General features: G+C 48.0%; 1 protein-coding gene and 2 long non-coding RNA genes across 3 annotated transcripts in view; 1 reads left to right on the forward strand and 2 right to left on the reverse strand.

The window, feature by feature from the left end:
- The first annotated feature begins 2,542 nt into the window (after window positions 1-2,542).
- LOC135812579 (uncharacterized) lies at window positions 2,543-3,547 on the forward strand. The gene is made up of 2 exons (XR_010552854.1): window positions 2,543-2,702; window positions 3,165-3,547. It is a non-coding gene; the product is annotated as an uncharacterized LOC135812579 (long non-coding RNA).
- On the reverse strand, window positions 2,775-4,549 carry LOC135812580 (uncharacterized). Its single transcript, XR_010552855.1, has 2 exons — window positions 4,068-4,549; window positions 2,775-3,370 (listed from the first exon to the last, which is right to left on the reverse strand). It is a non-coding gene; the product is annotated as an uncharacterized LOC135812580 (long non-coding RNA).
- A 2,713-nt stretch (window positions 4,550-7,262) lies between these two features.
- LOC135811722 (uncharacterized) overlaps window positions 7,263-25,000 on the reverse strand; it is a 27,907-nt gene continuing 10,169 nt past the window's right edge. Inside the window, exons 9-23 of the mRNA XM_065324959.1 lie at window positions 24,798-24,845; window positions 23,983-24,081; window positions 22,588-23,484; window positions 21,863-22,131; window positions 20,987-21,090; window positions 20,359-20,405; window positions 17,477-17,546; window positions 16,510-16,728; window positions 14,856-15,322; window positions 13,933-13,992; window positions 12,869-12,997; window positions 12,515-12,635; window positions 12,022-12,070; window positions 10,962-11,067; window positions 7,263-9,355 (exon numbers count right to left, since the gene is read on the reverse strand). Coding sequence (XP_065181031.1) covers window positions 8,789-9,355; window positions 10,962-11,067; window positions 12,022-12,070; window positions 12,515-12,635; window positions 12,869-12,997; window positions 13,933-13,992; window positions 14,856-15,322; window positions 16,510-16,728; window positions 17,477-17,546; window positions 20,359-20,405; window positions 20,987-21,090; window positions 21,863-22,131; window positions 22,588-23,484; window positions 23,983-24,081; window positions 24,798-24,845 — 3,252 coding nt within the window. The 3' untranslated portion in view covers window positions 7,263-8,788. The remainder of the gene's footprint in view (window positions 9,356-10,961; window positions 11,068-12,021; window positions 12,071-12,514; window positions 12,636-12,868; window positions 12,998-13,932; window positions 13,993-14,855; window positions 15,323-16,509; window positions 16,729-17,476; window positions 17,547-20,358; window positions 20,406-20,986; window positions 21,091-21,862; window positions 22,132-22,587; window positions 23,485-23,982; window positions 24,082-24,797; window positions 24,846-25,000) is intronic.

The raw sequence follows: 25,000 nt of genomic DNA on the forward strand, positions 1-25,000 counted from the left end.
AGTCGCCCACATACTAAATGCCATACATGTAGCTGAGCATGTGTATTGAGTGTACATGTATGCTCTAGTGTTTTTCACAACTTTCTCCAACATGAAGCCAATACTGATGTGGAATTTTTTGACTGCTTTGTCCAAAACACAGTGCTGAAGCAATGCACATTGGGCACTTTCTACTGGTAATGCAATTATTATTATACAGTGTTTGCTGCCAACATAGCAAGCAATACTGCTATACTAAATGCGTATTCCATTGGGTACGGTGCAATGGCTTTTCACTTCGCATCTAGCCACTGTTCTTCGTGCATTACTTGAATGCTTAGTCTCCATGGTAATGAAGCTAAGAGCCACACTGGAGAAGTTTCTACTGAAGCTAACTACCAAAAATATAAAATTTCCAAGATGCTACTATTACATAAAGTAGCTGTGTGCAATGCCACTCTGTTGAACACAGTAAGCAAAATTGAGTCACTAAAACCCTATTTGCCAGATATAAGCTGTTGAGACTGATAGCAGCTGAGCTGTATGATCTGATATGGATGGCGGTTCCACACTGACCAGCACATGTACACGTGCACAGGCAGAAGAACATACAAGTAATACACCTAACGTTACTTCGAAGTCCATCATGTAAATACAAGCGTATATACAAGCATCACTCCTGTTCTCCACAACCTGCAGTCCTGGGCCACTCCAGCTGGTCAGAGTGCAATAATTTCTGCAGCAGGCTTGACTTGGAAAGCTAATCACAACTGCCATGGCTGGAACATGAGTATTACCAGCGCTTTTACAGCGCTACTTGTATTATATTATTGTCAATCCATTGTGGTGCATGGCACTCGTTTTCAACAACCGAGTTTATGTCATTAGTTGCATATCCAACGCCAATAGAAAAAAGAAGGGGTGGGGCAAATTACCACGGTTGAACACTAGTCATATTGAACGGCGTTATGCCATGCCAGGCGCGCACACAAAACGCCCGCGCGAGTGCGCATGCATATACACACCCGGGTAACACACATTCGTGCGACTCTACATAGCCTGCACTGTCGTTCTATGTCATAGGAGTGAGTGCACACACATTTATATACATATATATGTACATGTAGATTGCCTAATTTTGCATACGTAATAAAATTGTGTAAGTATACACACATGTGCGTGCACACATAGATAGACTCAGCGGCATACGCATGAGTGTGTGCCGATAGGGCCACATGCCAATTATCGGATTAGTCTGTGAAAGTTGCACGGCACGACAAACTTTCGAACAGTCTAAAGATATGACACAATGAATGTGGAATACCCACCAGTGTGTAAGACCATTTCATACCTATTTCGCAGCGTTTGTGATTTTCGGAACGTCCCTGTTGATATTTGATGTCCTCACTTGGTTGATGACACAGTCACAAATTATCAAATTCAACTCCAATGCCATCCAATCTGCGTTCCGCGATACATGTACAGTGAACGGTGTTGAGGAAAGCCATGCAGCAATAGAACAGTCGAGACTCCCAAGCAGAGGATACAATTCAACAGCGTATTGAAGTACGAATTGTTGTAAACAATTTTCAAGACACAATTACAAAATTTGAAGTGCGTCTTGAAACGTGTTTGAAGTGCTTCGATGTATTTACCTTCGATCTCCCTGAATCGATCCATCCACAGCTACCCGACGAATTTACCAGTCAGTGCGGGAGATGATCGAGCAAGTTATATTTGAAGGTCGCGAGATGTCAGTGGCACTGGCAGGAAATCTACACAAGCGTATTCTGAAATAATTTTCTAAGACTCAGGCGTGATTCAAGAGCGGACTTTGATTTCTCCCTTCTTATAGTACGAGCACCAGTCGACATTGCATTCTTGGAAAATCTTCTGCGAGTGCTGCCTTCCCCTTTCATAGAAAGAACGAGTGAAGAGGGACACTAGCAGCAGGTTCTAGCTAGGTCGCCAGAATTGCAGAAAAGCGAGAAGACGTTTCCTGCAACGATTGATCGCACAAAAATCATCGCTACCGAAAAATTTACTGAAAATCTACACTTTTCAAACGATGCGCGCGCAGAGGGTGTGAGCCACCTTAACCCTTTGCGTGCTGAGTACGAGTTAAAGGGAAACTGAACGCCAAAAATAAGTATGGCTTATCCGAAGGAGAATTGGGCACTGATTCCGATGAGCTATGTCTCGAGCCGATCAGAGAAGAGGAACTGTGTCAAATTTCATAAATAACACCTCCCATATTTGGAAATTGGCCTTGATGACGTGCGTACTGCTTAGCTGTCACCATGCTGTGCATGTTCAGCAGTGTAATTGAATGGAAGAAAACAATTACTTTGGTGTTTTGCAGCTCTGTTTCGTTCCCTGACGGTAACCAAATCTAGATGTAGGAATCTGTTGAGCAGGAGAGTGACACATGTCTTCCCGAAGGCTGTCCAGGCTGCAGTGGTGATGAAGAAGACACGATCATCACCCCGAGATCGATCGTAGCGAATTGGAAAACTCATGGTGAATTTGCTTCCACTCCAAGGCAATGTCGAGGTATGAAGGGTGCTTGTACTGCCTTCCAAAGTGAAGAGGAGATGAACATGGCTTTGCATAGCTGTTGTTCTATGCCAACTTACCTACTCTTGCTGGTACCGTAGTGGCATATTGCAAATTTCGTGGACGAACAACTCTAGTCACTAGTGGCTAGTGAGCAACACTAACAGGTGAGATTTTTCAATTCGACAAAAATTGTTTTTGTTTGAGAACTGACAGTGGCAGTCATTAGACTCAGTAGGTGTCTCTCTGCTGCTTCTTTCCCTTCATCGGTGGGGTTGTGCTTGAAGTAAAAATAAATAGAAAATGTGGAACAAAAATCTGATCATGTAATTCGAATTTGAACTTCAAAGTATGTGTACATCAAATCACAAAAAATGACTGTCAAGGTGGTGCTGTGCATTGAAAAAAACTGGGAGCAGGCAGCAATGGAAAGGGTAGAAACGAAACCAGTAATGCAGAGTATTCATAAGGTAGAGGGAGATGAAAACGGGAGAGGAGTAGTGTCAATAGACAGCATCGTGTCGCATACGTTGTGAATATTGTGTGAATCTAATAATTGTCACGAAATTGATATCCAAAATTATTATCCCCTGAGTAGTATTATGGTGTTCTCCTGTGTTTACATGCAGAGCCTTGACGTTGCTGGACGAGCGACAATATAAATTACATAAACATGTAGCTCGTGATGTGGGATGACTGCCGTATCGCATTGCCAACGCAAACCCATCCTGTGTCAGTGCAGCCATCCAGCAACTTGAACTCCCCGGACCAGATGCCGCTGCAGCTGAACACCATGCCGATGGAAAGCCAGGACTTGATAGCGAAGCATTCTGGTCTGCACAGTACAAGGCAAAGAACAATTATGAATTATAATGCATTGTTATCTTTCCCACACTTCTTTGTAAAAACAAACAAACAGTGCCATTATCACAACACTTGATCAAGCATCTTGATGGAGGTATTTTCCATTGTGCTGGCTCAGCATCTGCACCAGGAAGACCATGTACACTTACACGTATCTTGTGTGTGTGTGTTCGTGCGTGTGTGTTTGTGTATCTGTATGTGCACACGTGTGTGTGTGGGGGGGGGGGGGGACGCACATGTTTATGGGTAGGAATGTGTGTGTGTGGGGGGGGGGGGGGGGGTACACGCACATGTGTATGGATGTGCGCGCTGCATGCGTGTGTCTGTGGGATGGGGTGGGGCTGCACGCATATGTGTACATGTGTGTGAACAATACAGCATGTGTGTATGTGTTCGTTGAACACAGGGTGTACTCCTGATTACATAAACTTCGTGATCATTGTGATTTCATGTGCTTTGAAGTTGAAATTCGCAATACATGTACTGATGCTTGATTAGATTTATGTTCCACATGTTCTATTTATTTTATTTTACTTCAAGCACTTGTACTATTCAAGCACAACCCTACCAATGAAGGGAAAGAAGCAGCAAAGACACCTACTGAGTCTAATGACTGCCACTGCCAGTTCTCAAACAAAAACAATTTTTGTCGAATTGAAAAATCTCACCTGTTAGTGTTGCTCACTAGCCACTAGTGACTAGAGTTGTTCGTCCACGAAATTTGCAATATGCCACTACGGTACCAGCAAGAGTAGGTAAGTTGGCATAGAACAACAGCTATGCAATGCCATGTTCATCTCCTTTTCACTTTGGAAGGCAGTACAAGCACCCTTCATACCTCGACATTGCCTTGGAGTGGAAGCAAATTCACCATGAGTTTTCCAATTCGCTACGATCGATCTCGGGGTGATGATCGTGTCTTCTTCATCACCACTGCAGCCTGGACAGCCTTCGGGAAGACATGTGTCACTCTCCTGCTCAACAGATTCCTACATCTAGATTTGGCTACCGTCAGGGAACGAAACAGAGCTGCAAAACACCAAAGTAATTGTTTTCTTCCATTCAATTACACTGCTGAACATGCACAGCATGGTGACAGCTAAGCAGTACGCACGTCATCAAGGCCAATTTCCAAATATGGGAGGTGTTATTTATGAAATTTGACACAGTTCCTCTTCTCTGATCGGCTCGAGACATAGCTCATCGGAATCAGTGCCCAATTCTCCTTCGGATAAGCCATACTTATTTTTGGCGTTCAGTTTCCCTTTAACTCGCACTTTATGCATGACCTGATCCACTACGTACGAGTTAACTCGCAAAAAAATCGCGCGCTGTATCGCAGTGCATAGACCAGTGTACAAACTTTCGTAACTTCGTCAAACATAAACGCATCGCGACAATCAATACACCGTTGGAAAGATCTTCACCTCATCTTTCCGGGGGTATAAAGTTCTTCGCGATAGGATAAGAATTCATTGAGCGGCGACAAGATGAACACGGAAATCACGGCCCAGAGTGAACGCGCGCTGTATCGCAGTGCATAGACCAGTGTACAAACTTTCGTAACTTCGTCAAACATAAACGCATCGCGAAAATCAATACACCTTTGGAAAGATCTTCACCTCATCTTTCCGGGGGTATAAAGTTCTTCGCGATAGGATAAGAATTCATTGAGCGGCGACAAGATGAACACGGAAATCACGGCCCAGAGTGAACGCGCGCTGTATCGCAGTGCATAGACCCGTGTACAAACTTTCGTAACTTCGTCAAACATAAACGCATCGCGACAATCAATACACCGTTGGAAAGATCTTCACCTCATCTTTCCGGGGGTATAAAGTTCTTCGCGATAGGATAAGAATTCATTGAGCGGCGACAAGATGAACACGGAAATCACGGCCCAGAGTGAACGCGAATTTTTTTGTTCATAACTTCTTTTTGTTGCAGAGCGTGCCAGGGGATTTCCCTTTTGGCACGGCGCATGCGTGATGGACATCAAATGAAGCGCTTGGATCTGAGCTTTGCAGCGCAGTTTGAATTGTGAAAATCTGTTGAATTTGGGCAAGAAGCCGAACAAGAATGTGAAATTGAGTTGTTGTGCCGTTCCAAGGCACGGTGGAGTAATTCGGAGAGGACCTGGATGTGGTCCTGATGTGTCTATGGAGCTGAGAGCTGCCAGGATGGATTCGCTTGGTCCTGATCTTTCCAACGAGCCCAGGACGATGAAAATCCGTCAAGGTTGAGTAAAATCAGAATAAATTTCGTTCGGAGCTGTGAGTGCATACTCCACCAAGAGAGTCAGTGCGCTGGACGGCCAGTGGATTGGAGAAAAGGGGCTCAGCATGCAAAGGGTTAAACCAGGGAGTCGTCAAATACTTTTTTATTTGACGACTCCCTGCTTTGCACTGTTTGCGAGCATAACCTTTTGAACCATGTCACGTGATGTGAAGTTCTGCCGTCGCAGCACAGCATAGAGGTTGTGCAGGCAGTTGCACACTCTTGGTTATGTACTCTTGGTATGACCAAGAGTACAATACATGTGACCACACACGTGTAGTTACATGATTGTACTCTTGCCTTGTTTTGTCTTGGTATGGCCTCGTATCGGTAGTTCTGCACCCTCCTGATTGCTTCAAGTGGTCCGACTTTCTAGAAAACCGAGCATGAATGCCAGAATGTTCAGAACTGCATCACGTTCACAGTCTACACTGTGTATCAGTACCCTGTAGGTGACACAAACGATCAACATTGTGTCATCTGCCAATTTGTCAAACTGGCAAGAAGACAAATTAGTGGAGTGTTGGTTTAGAGGATCATGTTGTGACTCGATCAAGAGCACAACCCTCCTATCCCCCCCCTACACACACACACACACACATTCTGATTACGGGTAAACAAGTCCGGGCTCTGACATGCCCGTCTGTGTAGTGGGTAAAGAAAAGTCGCAAAGGTCACGGCTCGAGCGCTCGGATATGCCTACTTCACTACTAAAGACTACAATCATACTCATTGTATCAATATGCAACACCTACATTGTAGCTAGGTACCTCTGCTTCAAAGCTGCATGCCCTGGAAGAGCATGCATCGTGCCCTCCTTGGCCCTGGATGCATAGGCATTCATTTTAGTGCTGAAACTAATAATAATAATAATTATTATTATTGTGAAAGGCACACATGCAGTGAAACTCGGATAATACGTTCCTATACATGTACAGCTACAGCTTGCTGACTTCTGCTGTATTATTAATTTTATAGTCCACCTGCTGCAATAGCACCCCCCCCCCCCCCCCCCACACACACACACTGTACTGTACTGTACTTGCTCACTGCCATGACTGGTCACGCGAGTCCCCCCCCCCCCCCCAGAGGGGAGAGAGATTCAAAAGGAATCTTGGAAAGATGACTCCAATTGGCCATTGAACCGCCCAACGGCCAACACCCTCTGAATCCCCAAACTCTGGGTTGACTTGAAAAATGATCCCACTTATGGGCTCACCACACCTCAGTATAAAGTGGGTGAGGACAAGGTGCAGAAAAAATAGGATTGACGACATCAAGGTATCTGTCCCGGGTTCCAACTGCAGTTACCCCTGGCCCCAGTGATGGTAATACTTGCTACTCGTGTGGGTGGCTAAATCAGAGTGAACCCTGAAATCAACACAGGTGGCGGGTACAACATTATGCCTTCAAGCACGCGTTGGCAACAGACCCAACACTATCTGAAATACGTGTGTACCCACCAAAAGAACTAGCTGGCTCCCCCCCCCCCCCCCCACACACACATGCACCTCACCCCCCCCCCCCCCCCCCCCCACACACGCACACATCTACACAATGATACACTTGCACAGAGTGCATGAGGATTGAGGAGTACACGTATTCTCATATCATGAACATGACATAGACACAGCATGGCGGTGCATGGCACTGTAAAACACACATCATCAACATCATGACCAGCAGAAGTACAAATACATACAGTAAAAAGTACTTCAACTATTGCAACTTTTAAGCAAATCATAGGTAAAATAGACAATTGAACCAGGGAAGATAGGATCAAGCAAGGACAAGCCGGGAAAATCGAGTGTTGCGAGTAATTTATCATAATAATCAACAAATGGATGAAAACAGAAGGCCTGGGAGGGACGCGGAATGAGACGATTGAAGAAAAAGCCACACCAGCCGTGCCCGACTCCAGGAGAGCATCTTTGAAGTCTTTTTACACCCACACTGGAGAGCGAGGCGCGTATCTACGCTTGCAGCACCAACAGCAATGCACGCTCAACAGCTAGGAAAAGAAATAAAATAGCTCGATCTCATACGCTCGATATTGTACGCACGTTTACTGACGCTACAGCACGACTTCTGCCACTAAAACTAGACAGTAACACGGTCAGGTCGTACGACTGTGTGTACAGAACACGGTCAGGTCGTACGGCTATGTGTAAAGAATATGGTCAGGTCGTACGGCTATGTGTAAAGACTAATACTAGTAATAGAGTATTATACTTGCAACTACTGTGAACATGATGCCATATTTGGCAAGCTGTGACAATAAATATACTGGTGAAACAAAGTACACAGACAGACACACACGCTTACACACACACACGGCCAGCCGCAGCTGAACAATGACTAGCTGAAAAGCAGAGTGACGAGATTCGGAGGACGGCGCGATAAATGTACGTGGCACGCGTGCACACAGATACCTCCGTGCCCTCACGGACAAAGTACTGACAAAGCTGATGGGATGGCTGATGCCATTCCCGCTAAAGTCTCTGCAAACGTGCACAGTACTCAGTACGGCACACTTCACAACGATGACGACACCGCCACCATGCAGTGCCATATATTGAAACACACACACGAGCACCAACACGAGCACCAGCACGCGCACACTCGCCATGTTTGAGCCTCAGCCAGGACCCGCCTGCGTTGTTCCAGACAGAGCGATGGGCTGTATTACTAGCTCAAAGCCAGTAAGCATAATATGAGCATGCTCAAAGCCAGTAAGCACATAATATGAGCATTCACTTACAGCCAGTAACACTTGCAGCCAGTAAGCATAAACGCACAGACAGACGTGCTCATCCTGATTCAAGGCTAGTTGGACTGCGATGGATGTCAGATCTGAGACACCCAGCTGGCTCAAGCGAATGACCAAGCACGGCTGCAGATGATAACGCGTATCTCAGCTGTGCTATGACTGCAGATGATAACGAGTATCTCAGCTGTGCCATGGCTGCAGAGGCTAATGAGTATCTGCGCCGCAACACGGCTGCAGATGCTAACGAGTAACTGAGCAGCGCATACAGATACACGCATTCACTGTGTTGACATCTCGGTACGCAACTGCAAGATTGAATTATGCCATTGCTTCCGGTGCATGCTACGTTTCAGTAGTCTCCATCTCCTCGACGCCGTCATCATCCGTAGCTACCGGCCCAGCGATGGACACGACCTCGAACTCATCCTGCGAGTGCATTACGGGTGCCGACGCTGGTTTGCCAGTGTCAATGACGAGCGGTGCGATCTCCAGTGGGGCTGGGACGCTCGGCGGGACATTCATTGGACTCATGACCGCCTGGCCGGAGGCAACGGCGAGTACAGGTGCGGCCGACGAGCCCTGCGACAGCGTACTCCCATTGCTTGAATCCAGGCCGACCAGGGCAACGGCCGAGGGAGTCTCGCGGCGAAGACGCTGCGCGTTTGGTACTTGGAGCAGCGCGCAGATTTTGTTCTGCTTGTCCGTCTTGACACGCTCACAGGCCTGGAGTATGCGCTTTTTGGCCGCCGTGCAACGTATGTGATCGTTGAACTCAAACTGGCAGGTGTTGAGGGGTTGGCGGGCTGCCTGTTTGGGCGTGTGTCCGAAGCGACGCCGCTTGGACAGGGGCTGGTGGAACGTGACATGAAGAAGACTGTTGTCACCAGAATCTGTTGCCACATCGATATCCTGAGCAGACAGAGATTCACAGGCAAACAAGAAGGCAATCAGGCAGGCACATGCATGTGTACACACGTGCACACACACGTGCACACACACGTGCAACACACACACACGTGCAACACACACACACACGTGCAACACACACGTGCAACACACACGTGCAACACACACACACACACACACACACACACACACACACACACACACACACACACACACACACACACACACACACACACGAGCATTCGTAAGGTCACATGGATGCGAAATTGTGGATAAGCCCACAGCAGGGAGGGGGGGGGGGGGGGGCATGTACAATGTAAAACACATGTAGCCACTGTGTAGGTTTAAAAATAGCGGCGCATTACGGTGATACCACTCATCTTATCTTTGATAGCGTTACAACTTGCAACAGTACTACTGTTCATGAACACAATGAGCCGCTGCACTAACAGCATGGTATTTCGGACCTGCATTTGCTACTACAAATCTGTACAGTAAAACGAGTCAAGGTGACCACTCGGATAAGGCGACCACCCGTCCCAGAAGACCATTGCAGCCAGGACCAAGGGATACTATTAGCAGTCAAATGGCACTGGGTAAGGAGACCACCCGGTTACAGAGACCACACTTTGAAAGTCCCTTGAGCGGTCGCGTAACACAGGTTTCACTGTATGCATCTGATGGGACATATCAGTGTGAAAAGAAACGGGGAGAACTGTATGCGTGGCATGCACAATACGTCATGTACAGTGCACTGCACGAAACATGTTACTGGTATATGCCTTGTGATATGCTGTCAAACTAAAAGCGTGGTATATGCCTTGGGATATGCTGTCAAACTAAAAGCGTGGTATATGCCTTGTGATATGCTGTCAAACTAAAAGCGTGGTATATGCCTTGGGATATGCTGTCAAACTAAAAGCGTGGTATATGCCTTGTGATATGCTGTCAAACTAAAAGCGTGGTATATGCCTTGTGATATGCTGTCAAACTAAAAGCGTGGTATATGCCTTGTGATATGCTGTCAAACTAAAAGCGTGGTATATACCTTGTGATATGCTGTCAAACTAAAAGCGTGGTATATGCCTTGGGATATGCTGTCAAACTAAAAGCGTGGTATATGCCTTGTGATATGCTGTCAAACTAAAAGCGTGGTATATGCCTTGGGATATGCTGTCAAACTAAAAGCGTGGTATATGCCTTGTGATATGCTGTCAAACTAAAAGCGTGGTATATGCCTTGTGATATGCTGTCAAACTAAAAGCGTGGTATATGCCTTGTGATATGCTGTCAAACTAAAAGCGTGGTATATGCCTTGTGATATGCTGTCAAACTAAAAGCGTGGTATATGCCTTGTGATATGCTGTCAAACTAAAAGCGTGGTATATGCCTTGTGATATGCTGTCAAACTAAAAGCGTGGTATATGCCTTGTGATATGCTGTCAAACTAAAAGCGTGGTATATGCCTTGTGATATGCTGTCAAACTAAACGCGTGGTATATGCCTTGTGATATGCTGTCAAACTAAAAGCGTGGTATATGCTTGCACAGTGCAATGTTACAAGACATACCGGTACTTGTGTATGTGTTTAAAAGCAGCAGCTGCTTACCTCAAGATTGGCAACGTAGCGGACAACACCCCAGCCGAGCTGTGTCATGTCCGGCTCCACTAGAATCATCTGCGAGTCGCCTATGAAGAAGAAACGCTTCAGAGACCTGAGTATAACATACAAACATACACGCACACGCGCGCACACACACATGCACACAAACGCACACATATGATGGACATTAGTGGTGAAACGAATATTCGAATATTCGTTCGATTTGTCACATTCGAGTATTCGTCACGTCACTTCGAATGCAGTGCCTGTACATACATACACGCCGAACACGGTACACTGCAGTGCGTACAGCCTGCCCTGTGGCTTTGTACTGCATGTGCGCACATGTATGCGCATACTGGATTGCCAATGTTGCACATGCCATGCATGAACTTCGAAGTAGCCTTATGTAGCAGTACACATTATGTGACGCTACCATTCGTCATACCTAATAGTGGACATACCACACAACAGATCCAGAATTATGATATCACTGGGAAGTCGTACATTGAAATGGTGTGCGTTTTGACCCCGGATTCGGATGCTTTACGCGGTCTATGATCCTGAACTACAGACCCAACAGCAGCCGAAACCAGCAATACCGTAAGCACGCCTGAACAAGGATGACTGCAACGGGCAGCCTGGCAGTGAAACCACAGCGTTACTCCATTCGCCTCTGTCGTCTCACTTGACGCTAGGACTCCTTGATGTCATCCAACAAAGCCACTAGCCTCAACGATCTATTCCAGACCAGCTACTACACATAAAGCGACAAGGACTTTGTTCCAGCACACCCTCTGAGTTCGTAATACACTACACCCTACATGACAATGCTATGAACAAAGAAAACGTCACCTGGATATCTACTATCCTCTCATAGCAGGACAATACGGAAATAGTTCATTTCTGAAAGTACGAGCTGTCTCTTGCAACTCTCCTGTGTCATGATCGTTGCCGAGAGCTCTGTTACAGTGCAGCCAAAGGCTGATGTGTGTGTGTGTGTGTGTGTGTGTGTTTGCGCGTGTGAGCGTATGTTAGTGTACAATGCTGTTGCACAACAACTTACTTCTCGGTGTCATCCATGTAGACCTCACATGCCAGAAGATCTGTGTTCACTGTTGTATACACACAGACAGACAGACAGACAGACAGACAGACACACAGACACACAGACACACACAGGGAAGAGAGTAGAGTGATTTAGTGAGAGTGTGCAATGATGTACGTGCATGCGCGCGCGCGCGCGCGCGCGCGCGAGAGAGAGAGAGAGAGAGAGAGAGAGAGAGAGAGGGGGCGAAGAAAGAGAGCGAGGACAAGGACACAGACACAACTACAACGTTGACTTCAAGGAAAAATATACGTCTCGTGGATTTTCGTAAGTTGCAGCACAAGTGTCGACAGCTAACCATGGGTGAGATCTGAGTACAGAGTGAACCGTGCCATCCGACAAGCTACCTGTACAAAGCAGCGAATTCCGGAAAAAAACATCTCCACCCGCAGATGTTCAGGGACAAGGATAGGAGCCACACTTGTTTTGTAGTTTTAAAAAGTAGACTCACTGAGGTTTGGCCGGTCGTCAACCTTCAACTGTCCATCGGTAGGCATTAGCGGCAGGTAGTCTTCCTTCTCACCGAGAAGATTGACAACAAGCTGACGTGACAAGAAGAACACTTGCATTGCCTGTAATCAAACAGAACAGCGGAGAGAAGGACCACGGGGAGCAGGATATATTATAGAAATTCCGAGCAGAGAAAGTGCTCCAGTGAGCAAAATGTAATTTTTCACAGTCAAGCACGCCATGCACCCCAGGATAATGCAATGAACCCAAAGGGAATGAGGAAAAGTGGTCATAGCAACATTAAACGCAAACACCTCAGACACACCGATGGTCAAGTCGGTATTGTTTCTCTTACCCTCCGTGTGCGTTCCACTTCGCCGTTGGGTAGTCGCTTGGAGAACGGAATACCTGTCAGTGGTGTGGGAGTGGGCGGTAGTAGGGTGGACGCGTCGTTCATCAGATACTCAATGTTCAGTCGTTCACCCTGAGTGGTAGAAACACACAAACACACACACACACACACAAACACACACACACACACACACACACACACACACACACACACACACACACACAATGCAAGACACTTCAAAGCTGGAAGTACATAATTATACAGACTGAGGAACACACATTTATTATTATTGAATATACAGATAACCCAAAGGCAATGCTACCTAAATCAAGGGGTGGCTCCAAACTAAACAGAGAGCAAAGAGCTACACTTGGAGGAGATAGCAGAATGAAGGACAACACAGATCTTTCCGTAATGCTCTGACAGAGTCAATAGCTTCAGTTTGCTACTGAAAAGTCCCCTGAACAGTGTGAACAGTGCAGGTATGAGCCAGTCATCTCCACAAGCACTGGTCAGTCATCCCCACAAGCCCTGGACAAGCACTGGCCAGTCATCCCCACAAGCTCTGGAAAAGCACTGGCCAGTCATCTCCACAAGCTCTGGAAAGCACTGGCCAGTCATCCCCACAAGCCCTGGACAAGCACTGGCCAGTCATCTCCACAAGCCCTGGACAAGCACTGGCCAGTCATCCCCACAAGCCCTGGACAAGCACTGGCCAGTCATCTCAACAAGCCCTGGACAAGCACTGGCCAGTCATCTCCACAAGCCCTGGACAAGCACTGGCCAGTCATCCCCACAAGCCCTGGACAAGCACTGGCCAGTCATCTCAACAAGCCCTGGACAAGCACTGGCCAGTCATCTCCACAAGCCCTGGACAAGCACTGGCCAGTCATCCCCACACGCCCTGGACAAGCACTGGCCAGTCATCTCAACAAGCCCTGGACAAGCACTGGCCAGTCATCTCCACAAGCCCTGGAAAAGCACTGGCCAGTCATCCACACAAGCCCCCACAATCACTGGCCAGTCATCCCCACCAGCTCTGGACAAGCACTAGAAGCAGCTCTCACCTTGGTAATGTTGAAGTATTCATCCTCAAACATGTCCAAGAACATATCGTCACCAGCACCCTGAGTACAACATGATAGCAATACAAACAGGGGGTTGAGCTCAGTAAAATGAGTATATTTCAATGCACGAAACCACACTGCCCAGACGGACAGTCGCGGAATGTTTCAAAACATCACAGTGTGTGTGTGTGTGTGTGTGTGTGTGTGTGTGTGTGTGTGTGTGCGCGCGTGTGTGCGTGCGTGTGTGCGTGCATGTGTATGAGAGAGAGAGAGAGAGAGAGAGAGAGAGAGAGAGAGAGAGAGAGAGAGAGAGAGACGTGTGTGTGTGTGAGAGAGAGAGAGAGAGAGAGAGAGAGAGAGAGAGAGAGAGAGAGAGAGAGAGAGAGAGAGAGAGAGAGAGAGAGAGAGAGAGACAGTGTGTGTGTGTGTGTGTGAGAGAGAGAGAGAGAGAGAGAGAGAGAGAGAGAGAGAGAGAGAGAGAGAGAGAGACAGTGTGTGTGTGTGTGTGTGTGTGTGTGTGTGTGTGTGAGAGAGAGAGAGAGAGAGAGAGAGAGAGAGAGACAGTGTGTGTGTGTGTGTGTGTGAGAGAGAGAGAGAGAGAGAGAGAGAGAGAGAGAGAGAGAGAGAGAGAGAGACAGTGTGTGTGTGTGTGTGAGAGAGAGAGAGAGAGAGAGAGAGAGAGAGAGAGAGAGAGACAGTGTGTGAGAGAGAGAGAGAGACAGTGTGTGAGAGAGAGCAATACCATAGAGATAGAGATACAATATGCTGTAGAAAGATACACCAATAGAGATAGACAGAGAGATCGATCAAAATCAAGATCAAACAGTATCCAAAGAAGTAAGTTTAGGTATCAGATGCAGCTGCTGAATGGCGGAGAAAGATAGGTCCTCTCTCCCTCCCCCCAACACTCACAACAAGCATACCTTGTAGAGAAGACGCAGCTGCCTCACACTGTCCTCGTAAGCACCGTGCAAGTGTGCGATGTGCGTGTCCGTCACGCGCTTGTGAAAAACGGCAGACTGCTGCTGCTGCTGTTGTGATTGGTGAGGTTGCGGTGGCGGCGCTGGTTGCGATGCCGGCACGGGCGTCGCTGTTGGTACGCCTGACGCCGTCGTGGACGCAGACGACACACCGTCGGTTTCATCCGATGCGGACGTCACATCCGACAGCGGTAGAACCGACGGTGCGTCCTCGTCTGGCCGAGGCGTGTCATCTACACCTCGCAAAGAGCCCTCGGGAGTGGACGATTCGGGCGCGCACGGGCTTGCGGACGATCCTAACGCCGATGAGGAGTCGCGCTTGAGAGACGCCGCCGAGGTGGTGGTCGAATCCTTGGTCTTGGGCAGTGTGTTGGGAACAGTGGGCTCAGTATCAACAAATGCCGCAAGTGCTGTGATGTCAACAAACATGTCAAATCATGATTTACAGTCCATTTCAAAACTATAGACGCGTACCTAGGCAAAAACCGTTATGCCAGCATCTATACCACATAAAATCTGTGATCACTTTGTGCATAAATTTTTCCAAATTGGGCGTCTGTTATCCAATCCTTTAGAAACTATATGAGAGTAATTGTGGAGCGATCCTGAGCAATATTCCGAAAACTATTCTCAAAAAGTTCCAGCCAAATTTGAAATATTTCAAAAACCCTACGCGTCTATAGTTTTGAAATGCACTGTAGTATTATTATTAATTTTTAAATAAGCGTCGAGGCGACAATAGTTTCAGAATTGCGATCAACAGAACGTGCCTTTGTATCCACTCGTTTTTTTTTTAATACAATAAAGGCTTTGTGAGATGTCGGTTCAGCTCGTTCTGTTGATCGCAATTCTAAAACTATTCTTATTTTACTTGGGTATTTACTACTGGGAATTGATAGCTTGTCGACGGCAACAACGAGACCAACAGAACATCAGCACCAATAGTACACGGAAGAAAGATGAAATACACAACACGAAGCGCAAAGGAAATGGATTCTCTCCTAAACGAACACATGTATCATTCTAAACCCCTACCAACACTACCTAGTGAATTACTGTCAATTAGGCCGTTAGTACACTACGGTACGTGGCTCGCGTGTTGCGCATTACGTTTGATCAGATTCTGACGGCTGTCAATGGTTTCGGGTCACGCGACCCAAGCGCGAGCCGTACCGTGAGCAAATCCTGACTTGGCCGTTCGAGGGCACGTCAGCATTTTCGTGAGCTCCAACGTCAGACGTGAACTCGTACGCGAAACGCGAGCCGTAGTGAAATAACGGCCTAAGCCTTATGCACACTGTACAGATGTACAATCAGTTTCTTCATGACGTGACAATAACGTGAAATCTCTCTATTCTGGATTGACAGCGCTGAGACGGGGATTGTAGCCACTCGCCTACTGAATCAACGCCAATAAACCTTATGCACATTGTACAGATGTATGATCAGCAATTACTTTCTTCATTTTTTCTCGACTTTTGCCGTTTGCATCTTTCCCTCAAGCCAAAGAATACTTTCTTCATGACAATTATGACAGCAATGTGAAACTATTCTATTCTGGATTGACAGCGCCGAGACGGGGATGGTAGCCACTCACCGTCTCGACCAGCATTCGCTACCAGTGCATCATCTGCGGTGGTGCAGGCGGCATCAGCAGGTGTGGACTCGCCGTGCGAGGCTACCACGGCGCTAGTGAGGTCGGCCGTTAAACCTGGCAGGAGTGCTGCTGAGGAGGCACGGGCGCGCGGGTCTTCTGTCATCAAGTGCTGAAGAACGACCAGCGCCGCCTGCAAGGTGATCAGGCGACTCCGCGTGCCTGGGACGGGTGTGCCACGTATGTATACACCGCGCAGGGGGGGGGGAAGAGAGAGAGAGAGAGAGAGAGAGAGAGAGAGAGAGAGAGAGAGAGAGAGAGAGAGAGAGAGAGACAGAGAGAGAGAGAGACAGAGAGAGACAGAGAGAGACAGAGAGAGACAGAGAGAGAGAGAGAGACAGAGAGAGGACACACACACACACACACACACACACACACACACACACAATCAGTACACATTTAGCCAGTCGGTTTTCACGCACTCCACATGCTCAAACAGCAGAGACTATCACTGCCCACACACGCACACAAGCATTGTTGATCGGGAACAAACAGAACAATACATGCAATCAAGCAGATTGCCGTCAAAGGAGTCTATATTGTAGTGACGACGGCATGCACTGACGGTGGTAACAGATAGCCAAGAGACATACAGCGGCTGCTTTGAAGGCTTATTCACAACTCTATTATTATATAGGTGCCGAAACATTGTAAAATACTGGAACTGGCTCGGTTCCGCAGCGCTATGGGAATGGAGGGAGATGAAGCTGCGGGAAGCCTCAGCCCTTCCTCAGCCCATCGGATAAATCATCATAATTTTGATAGTGTATAAAGCATGGATAAGAAGAACTCCCGTTATTGCAAACAAATGCCATCGCCCTTGGTGTTCGTCCTAAAGAGGACAGGGCAGTACATGTACCACTGACACTGTCCACTGTCCACTGTCCTGTTCTACTGCCAGTATACTTACAATCATGACAGATCTGATTGATCAGCTGGATGACGTGATCCACGAGCACACTGCGCACGTCCTCCGCAACCTGACGGCACAGCACGTTTACATACGTATGTGCACACATAAACACACATATGCACACACAAACGGAGACAACAAAACAGAACTTTCGCATTACATACTTTTCGTTTCGATCGACAAAGTGTTTGTCGAGTTTCTTTTGTAGTTTTAGTATCAGTTGATTGTAGCTCTTCCCGTTTCTCTGTCGATCATGGATTCTTCTTCTGGCCAGAAGTCAGCTGCGGCGTCCAGTGGCTCGGCTACGGAGTCCTTCCCGTTCGAGCGAGCGCAGCGTTCGTCAATGTGGGAATTTTTTGAGCGGACTTCATCAAAGGAGGTCAAGTGCCGTCAGACAGATTGTTGTGAGAAAGTCCTCGGATACAGTGGTGGTACAAGCACCATGGGTGAGCATGTCAAACGTCTGCACCCTGCTCTGCTGGCTAAGTCTTCGGCCAGCTCTACGATGACGCCAACCGCCACGATACAGAATTTCTTTCCTTCTACGACGCCCGTGAAAACAGCGTCACCCTCATCTGCTGCAGCAATAACCAATCGCTTGGTTGACTGGGTCACATCGGATTTGTGGTCACTCAACAACGTGAGGGATGACGGATTTCTTCAGCTGATGGCCCATGTCATTCCAGGATATGTTGTTCCATCCCGAACACAAATCGCTTCCAAGGTGAAGGAGCGCCACGCCACGTACAGGGCAAAAAAGACCTCGCTCGAATGATCGACGAGGAGGGGCAATGTTGCGCTCTGACAACTGATGCGTGGAGCAGCAAGGCGACGCAATTCTTCAACACTCTGACCTGCCACTTCATCACCAGTGACTGGGAGCTGCGTAGCCGTGTGCTAGACACATCCATATTCCCTGGCAGCCACACAGCGGAGAGGATTGCGGAGAAGGAAATGACGCTCTGCTAGCATATCTAATCTCGCCCACCAAAGTGGTTAGCATCGTTCATGCTGAGGCTGCGAACGCTGTTGGCTGCTAGTGCAAAGCTAGTTGAGGAGCATGGCTGGGAGTCGACCCCTTGTTGTGCCCATCTCCTGCAGACTGCTGCTCGTTCTGCCATTGACAAATGCCGGGATGTACAGAAGCTGCTGGCTGCTGGACGTAAGTTAGTTGGCCACTCCAAGCATTCGAAACAATCCATGGAGAAGCAGGTGCACCGACAGCACCAATTGGGCGACAAACCCCTGAAGCCGATTCAGGACGTTCCAACCCGCTGGAACTCCTCCCGCTCTATGTTGGAGCGTCTCCTGACGCTGTCCTTTGCGTTCAAAGACAGCACACATCTCCTGTGTGCTGTCTTTGAAGACCTGAACCAGCACAAGCACAGACACCTCATGCTGGATGACAGGCAATGGAAGCTGGCCGGCCTGTTTGTCAAAATCATGCAGCCCCTCCAGGTAGCATCTACTATTCTTGGAGGCCAGATCTACATGACATCTTCTCTCGTGCTACCTGTCGTGTGCAGCATGAAGAGAGAATGAATGATATACCTAGTAGGGCTGAAACGAATGCTCAATGAAGCGAACGAATATTCTCTTTCCGAATACGTGTGAAACGAAGAATATTCCGAATATTCTAAACCATACAATATCCATGGATACCTAGTTGTATCCATGGTAACCATAGACAATCAACTGGTGTATATCCCAATTACAGGAGGGACATTTGAAAAGGACAATGTTATCATTTGTCTTGCTGATGACAACACATGGAAGGTGGCAATCTCACCCACTTTTTGCACCAAATAAACCTGTTCGATATCAAAAAGGCGAGTTTCTGTACATTTACGAACATTCTTATTCTACTCTAACGAAGAAAATTCTTTTTCCGATCTGCACATTTCGAATATTCCTTTCAGCCCTAATACCTAGGGTACTTTATAAGTGAAAGTAAAGTACACTCAACGGTCTCTTATCCAGACGCCTCAGATACGGGCACGTCTCCCTACCGGGCACCTTCAGCTTGAGTTCCTATGGCGAAAAGCTTTAAATTCGAACTTTGAACTTTTTTTCGTATGCACAAGTGCTTATTTGTCACTGCCAACCTGTGTAATCCACCCATTTTATCAATGGATTCTTTTTGTATCCTGAACATGTGCAATACATGCCGAACAAACTTCTTCAAAAAACTATAATTATTATGAGACATGGTAGATGAGTTATCCTGAGATACGGGCAGTGCCCGGTCGCAAGGTGCCCAGATAAGAGACGTCCGAGTGTATGCTATATCCAGGGTACTGTACAAGCAGAAGTATTCGTCTGGAACTTAATTTCGTCTTTTTCGTCCGAGGAACGTTCGGACGAAATTAAATGCCGGACTAATGTCGAATTGTCCAGCTTTTCAACACACTCTCATGATCCATGGACGAAATTTACAACCGGACGAACTCTCTTTCTTTGGAGTTGGACGAAATTATTGACCGACGAAATGTTTCGCCTGTACAGTATTTCGTACTGAAGTTTCACCCACTGTACATGACAGCAGGTCAACAGCTCTAACCCACCACTGGTTACATGTACAGGAAAAACCTGATTTAAGCGACCACCCCACGGTACAAGCAAAAGTGGTCATTAAAGCCAGGTGGTCATTAGAACCAGGTCCCACAGTTTCTGTGTAGAACAGCCCATGCATGGCAAAACGGTCGTTAAGAGCAGGTGGTCGCTAAAACCAGGTTTTACTGTACCAGAAGATGGCAAAGTGAAGAAAATTAACAACAGACAACATGGACTACCCGCCTTAAAAAAAAAAGAAGCAAAACAGGGCCGAGTGGAGAATTTTCTAGTCTACAGTCTCACGATTATAACGTCTGCCCACTCACCTGATTGATACCGACTTGGATATTCTCAAACACTTCCGGGCTCACTCCTACACACCATACAGAACATTAAAGAAAGTAAAGTTTGCACGTCCGCGTTACAACCGACTATACAATGGTGTTGAGAAACACAACCAGATACAGAACATACTTCAAGTACAAACGATATAGACACACACATGCACACGTGCATGTACACACACACACACACACACACACACACACACACACACACACACACGCACGCACACACACACACAAGCCGAGGTTGCATAATATCATGCACACTACAGCCCCATTGTCTCTCTCCTCTCACCCCAGCCAATCAGTGCCAGCAAGCCTGTGCACCCAGCATCACACTGGCGTGGCTCACTTCAAAACCAACAATACAGTCAACTTTGCGTATAACGACACTCGGCGGGGCATCAGAAAAGTGTCCTTACTCGCGAAGTGTCGTTATACCCGAAATCTCATTATATGTGTTACAGCTAGATGGGACTTTGCTCTGGGCTTGGAAATTCTGTCGTTATTCGCGAATTGTTCTTATATCCGCAGTCGTTATTAGCGAAGTTGACTGTACATACCCATACACATACAGTAACAACAGCAACACCTGGTCAGTGGTGGTTACCTTTGTGTCTTAGCATGGCGTAGAACATGACGATAGAGAACAGCGCTTCACGATCATCACCGTTGCTCATTGCCAGTGACGACAAGGCAGTTTTCAAGTACGGACTGAGACAGAACAACAACAAAACAACACAGGTGCCAGTGATGACAAGGCTGTTTTCAAGTACGGACTGAGGCAGAACAACAAGAGAACAACAAAGGTGCCTGTGAAAAGGGAACACAAATACAAGATACCATTACACTCATACCTCGGTTATCCGGACACCAAAGTTACAGGCACTTCGGTCTACCGGGCACCCTTTGTGGGGAGTTTCAGTGGAAATATTACAACTCTTCTGTCACTTTTTGTGGAAATAGTGACGTCATATGCCATATCTATGGCCTTTCCCATCAACATGTATGTGATTCAGAGTTCCGGTTAGTGCCCGGTCCCGGACCGGCCGGATAAGCGAGGTACGAGTGTTGTGGGTGAGAGTGTTGCGGTACGGTATCGAAAACAAGCTAAACCCGGCTGTAGTTTTTAAAAGCTCTAGTTAACATAACGCCTGGCATTGCTAGAAACTCAGCAGGTCTCTCACAGTGTATATGCAATACACAGGATAGTGGTGTTGAAGAAAACTGCAGTCTTCCAGCAAGGGGTGTTGGCATGATGCCAAACACACAACACAGACAGAAAGACAAAACAGACAGACCTACACAGACCCACACAAATACACACACATCTTCTAGACTAAATCATGTTCCCTAAATACCAGCTCCCCAGAGAGAAAGCAAGTATTTGCCGCACAATGCTGATCATGAATTAGGCAACACGTTTCACACTGACAAAAAAATCCTAGTTACACACACACACACACACAGAACAGAGAGGCCGCACCTCATATCGCAGTGCGTCTCAAGCTCGTCACTCTGCACCGTCAGCGTATCCATCGGCGATGCGCCCGCAGCACGCTTGGCACCTGGCTCGTCGTCCCCGGCACCAGCACCGGTGTCTGGCTCGGCCTTGCTGTCGATACCATCGACGATCTGCAGCGGGTGCGGCGGATTGCAAGCCTCCGTCGTGACAGCGTCGGGCGTGGAGGTACCGACCGGTTGCGTCTGTTCGCTGAACACCCCGCTGTCCACCTCGCTGTCCAGTCGTGATATCTAATAGCATTGACACACAGCACAGGGACAATGCCACTTAGCTCACAATAGAGAAAAGTGGAACTACATATTTACCGGTTGTAGGTCACCCACTCATACTTGGAGCTTCAAATTTCCCAGTTCAAGGGCGGTTAGACTCCGGTTGACGCCATACACTGATGCATGCAAGACAGCAAAACGCGAGGGTGCCAGCTTTCTGTGGATAGACTGTAAGAAGCAGTGAGTACGGTAACAGAACCGTTTCACATCTATCACATGACCATACAGTCAGGACAGCCATGTTGGTTCCAACTCCACTCAACTCCTGCATCTATGGGTCACATGATGCAGGCCATGTTGGTTCCCATCGTCCACATGACATGATCACTTTCTACACAAATTGAGTCACATGACAAACTGATGTGAACACACACACACTCTACAGTGTGCACACACGTCTAACATCTCACTGTTTACCTTCGTTGATGGACGTGAGCTGCTCAGGGTGACTGCAGTGCCGCTATCAGAGCTTGTAGTAGCATTACTGTCGTCACCGTCACCAACGCCACCACTGACCCGCTCCTGGGACACGGTGAGATCGAGATCGCTGGCTGCCTGAGTGACGCTCTCGTCCTCATGCTCGTCGGCGGACGGCGAAGCGATGGCAACACCCTCCGCATCCGCCTCGGCCTCCAGTGCCACTTCCCTCCACTCGCTCCCCGGCGGCGGTGGGTTGGTGCTCGACGAGGCAATGTCGCTAGCGGTGACCGTAAACGACGAGGGAGCGCCTCCATCCGTCGTCGTTGTTTCCGCACGGAGTACAGTTAGTTCCGCTGCCGCCGGCTCCTCGCCACGCTCGGTGGCCATCTTGTGACGGTCGGTTTCCGGCGTCATACCGGAGAAGAAGCGAGACTTGCCCACCGACATGGTGCGCTGCTGCAGGACGGACACGCTGAATTCGTCGCTATGGTTACTGCCGGTGCCGTCGTCGTGCGTGGAGCCGCGGTGCACGGACACCATGGGGATGAGCTCGTTGGAGACGGTCTCCGCGATGTCACCGCTGCCGGTCACGTCGGTGAACGAGGCCAGCGAGGACGTGCGGGACGACCTTGCGCCGCCGTTCTCATCCCGGCCCGGCTGGAGTTTCGAGTTGGACGCAGATTGGCGCACCGCCGTCGACGGCGCTGCCCCGTTGGACGGCAAGCCGCGGGTGGAGGTCGAAGGCGACGGGGTAATGACGGCGTGCGGTACGCTGTTGACCGACGAGGTGCGCGACACCGGGACCGCCGTCACCCCGATGGGCTCTGCCGGCGGGATGAACGCACGCAGGCTGCCGTGAGACGGGTAGCGAGAGTGACGCGTGATCTTCGGTGTCTGGAACGGAGTTACAAAACACATACACGTTGCAGTCAAAGTCGGCGAAGAAAACAAAAAGACGGGAAGAAAACTGCAATCTGCCTATGGCCCAGTATGGGTCTTGCTGTACGATAAAGTAGGAGTGAAACGATAACACTTTTCAACTATCGGTTAGCCTACCCTTGCATCGATTTTGATTATCGATTATGATATCAATTACTGCATCCTAGACCTTCCTATACTCCACACAACTTGACACAACGCACCATCAAGGTTTTGAACATTTGTTTCAAGTAATCCAGAAGCGGGCACGAAAAACATTGGCTTGCCACACTGAATATAATACCATGCTTCTGCACTCGGTGGACACCTGCTCCGTCATCTTCACCATCATTTATCAATATGTCTTGGGCCATTAACCATTATAGCGATGCAAGCAACGCACAAGCAGCCAGCAATTGTAATGACCGAGTGGATGAAAACAAGACATAGATGCTCCTCAAGTGATGCGCTCACCGATCCGTCGGCGGGAATTGACGGTGGTCGAGTTTCGCCGCGCACAATGAACTCCGCCAGCGACGACACCAGAGGGCCGTGCTTGATGATGAGAAGTTTCTGCACGGCAGCAAAGCATGGCAGAGAAAGAACAGACCGGTTGATGAGCAAGTCACCAGAGCAGCATGGAAGTGTCTCTAAACATGCATACAGAGGCACAACGATTTGCCGATAGATTTATTTTATTTATTTATTACAGCATCTCATAGCACAGTGAGAACACCGGCCAATACAAAGAGAGAGGGTGTTAGCCAACCATGGCAAGGAAGGGAGAAGGGGAGAAGAAAAAAATAAATAAATCAATCATAATCACTCAACATCGCCAAACACTGCACTTGGCCCGCGTTTCCCAACCTACAGTGCTGCTCAACGAAATCCGAGCGCGCCAGTCAAGTATATGTACGCGTCGGGAGCTGTGCAGGCCTAGCTAGACCTGTGGACACTGGGATGTGCACTGGTGCAGGGCGCAGGGCTGACTCACTCGATTGGATTTCATCGAGCAGCACTGCACAATGCAGTATGTAGACGAACAAAGCCCTTCATTTCAACCTGTCAAGATTGCGTATGAACAGACAAGACAGCAGGTTCGAGATCAACCAGGCTTTTACGGAGTTAGGGCAGGTTTCACACGATCTGATGTGAGGATTTCAGGTTCAAAGTCCAAAACATAGTTTACGTGATTGTATTGAAAAAGTTCAAGAAATGGGCTTTACTGAGGATTCTGGTGAAGTCAAAATTTCCAAAGCTCAATAATGTCAGATTGCACTGTAACTTACCTGAGCGAGCAAGAACAATGACAATAGTCTACCAATACGTGGCTGCTCCTGCACACGGTAACACCCAACATCAACACAAACATCTCAAACAAGTACGAATTCAATGGCACGGTGCTCTTACGGGGAGATTCTTGCACAGAGAAATCATCAGACAACGTGTACCTCACGCGAGTGTCTCAAGGCCAAAGCCAAGCACATCGACC

This window comes from Sycon ciliatum, chromosome 3 (assembly GCF_964019385.1).
Source record: "Sycon ciliatum chromosome 3, ocSycCili1.1, whole genome shotgun sequence".
Taxonomy (NCBI): domain Eukaryota; kingdom Metazoa; phylum Porifera; class Calcarea; order Leucosolenida; family Sycettidae; genus Sycon; species Sycon ciliatum.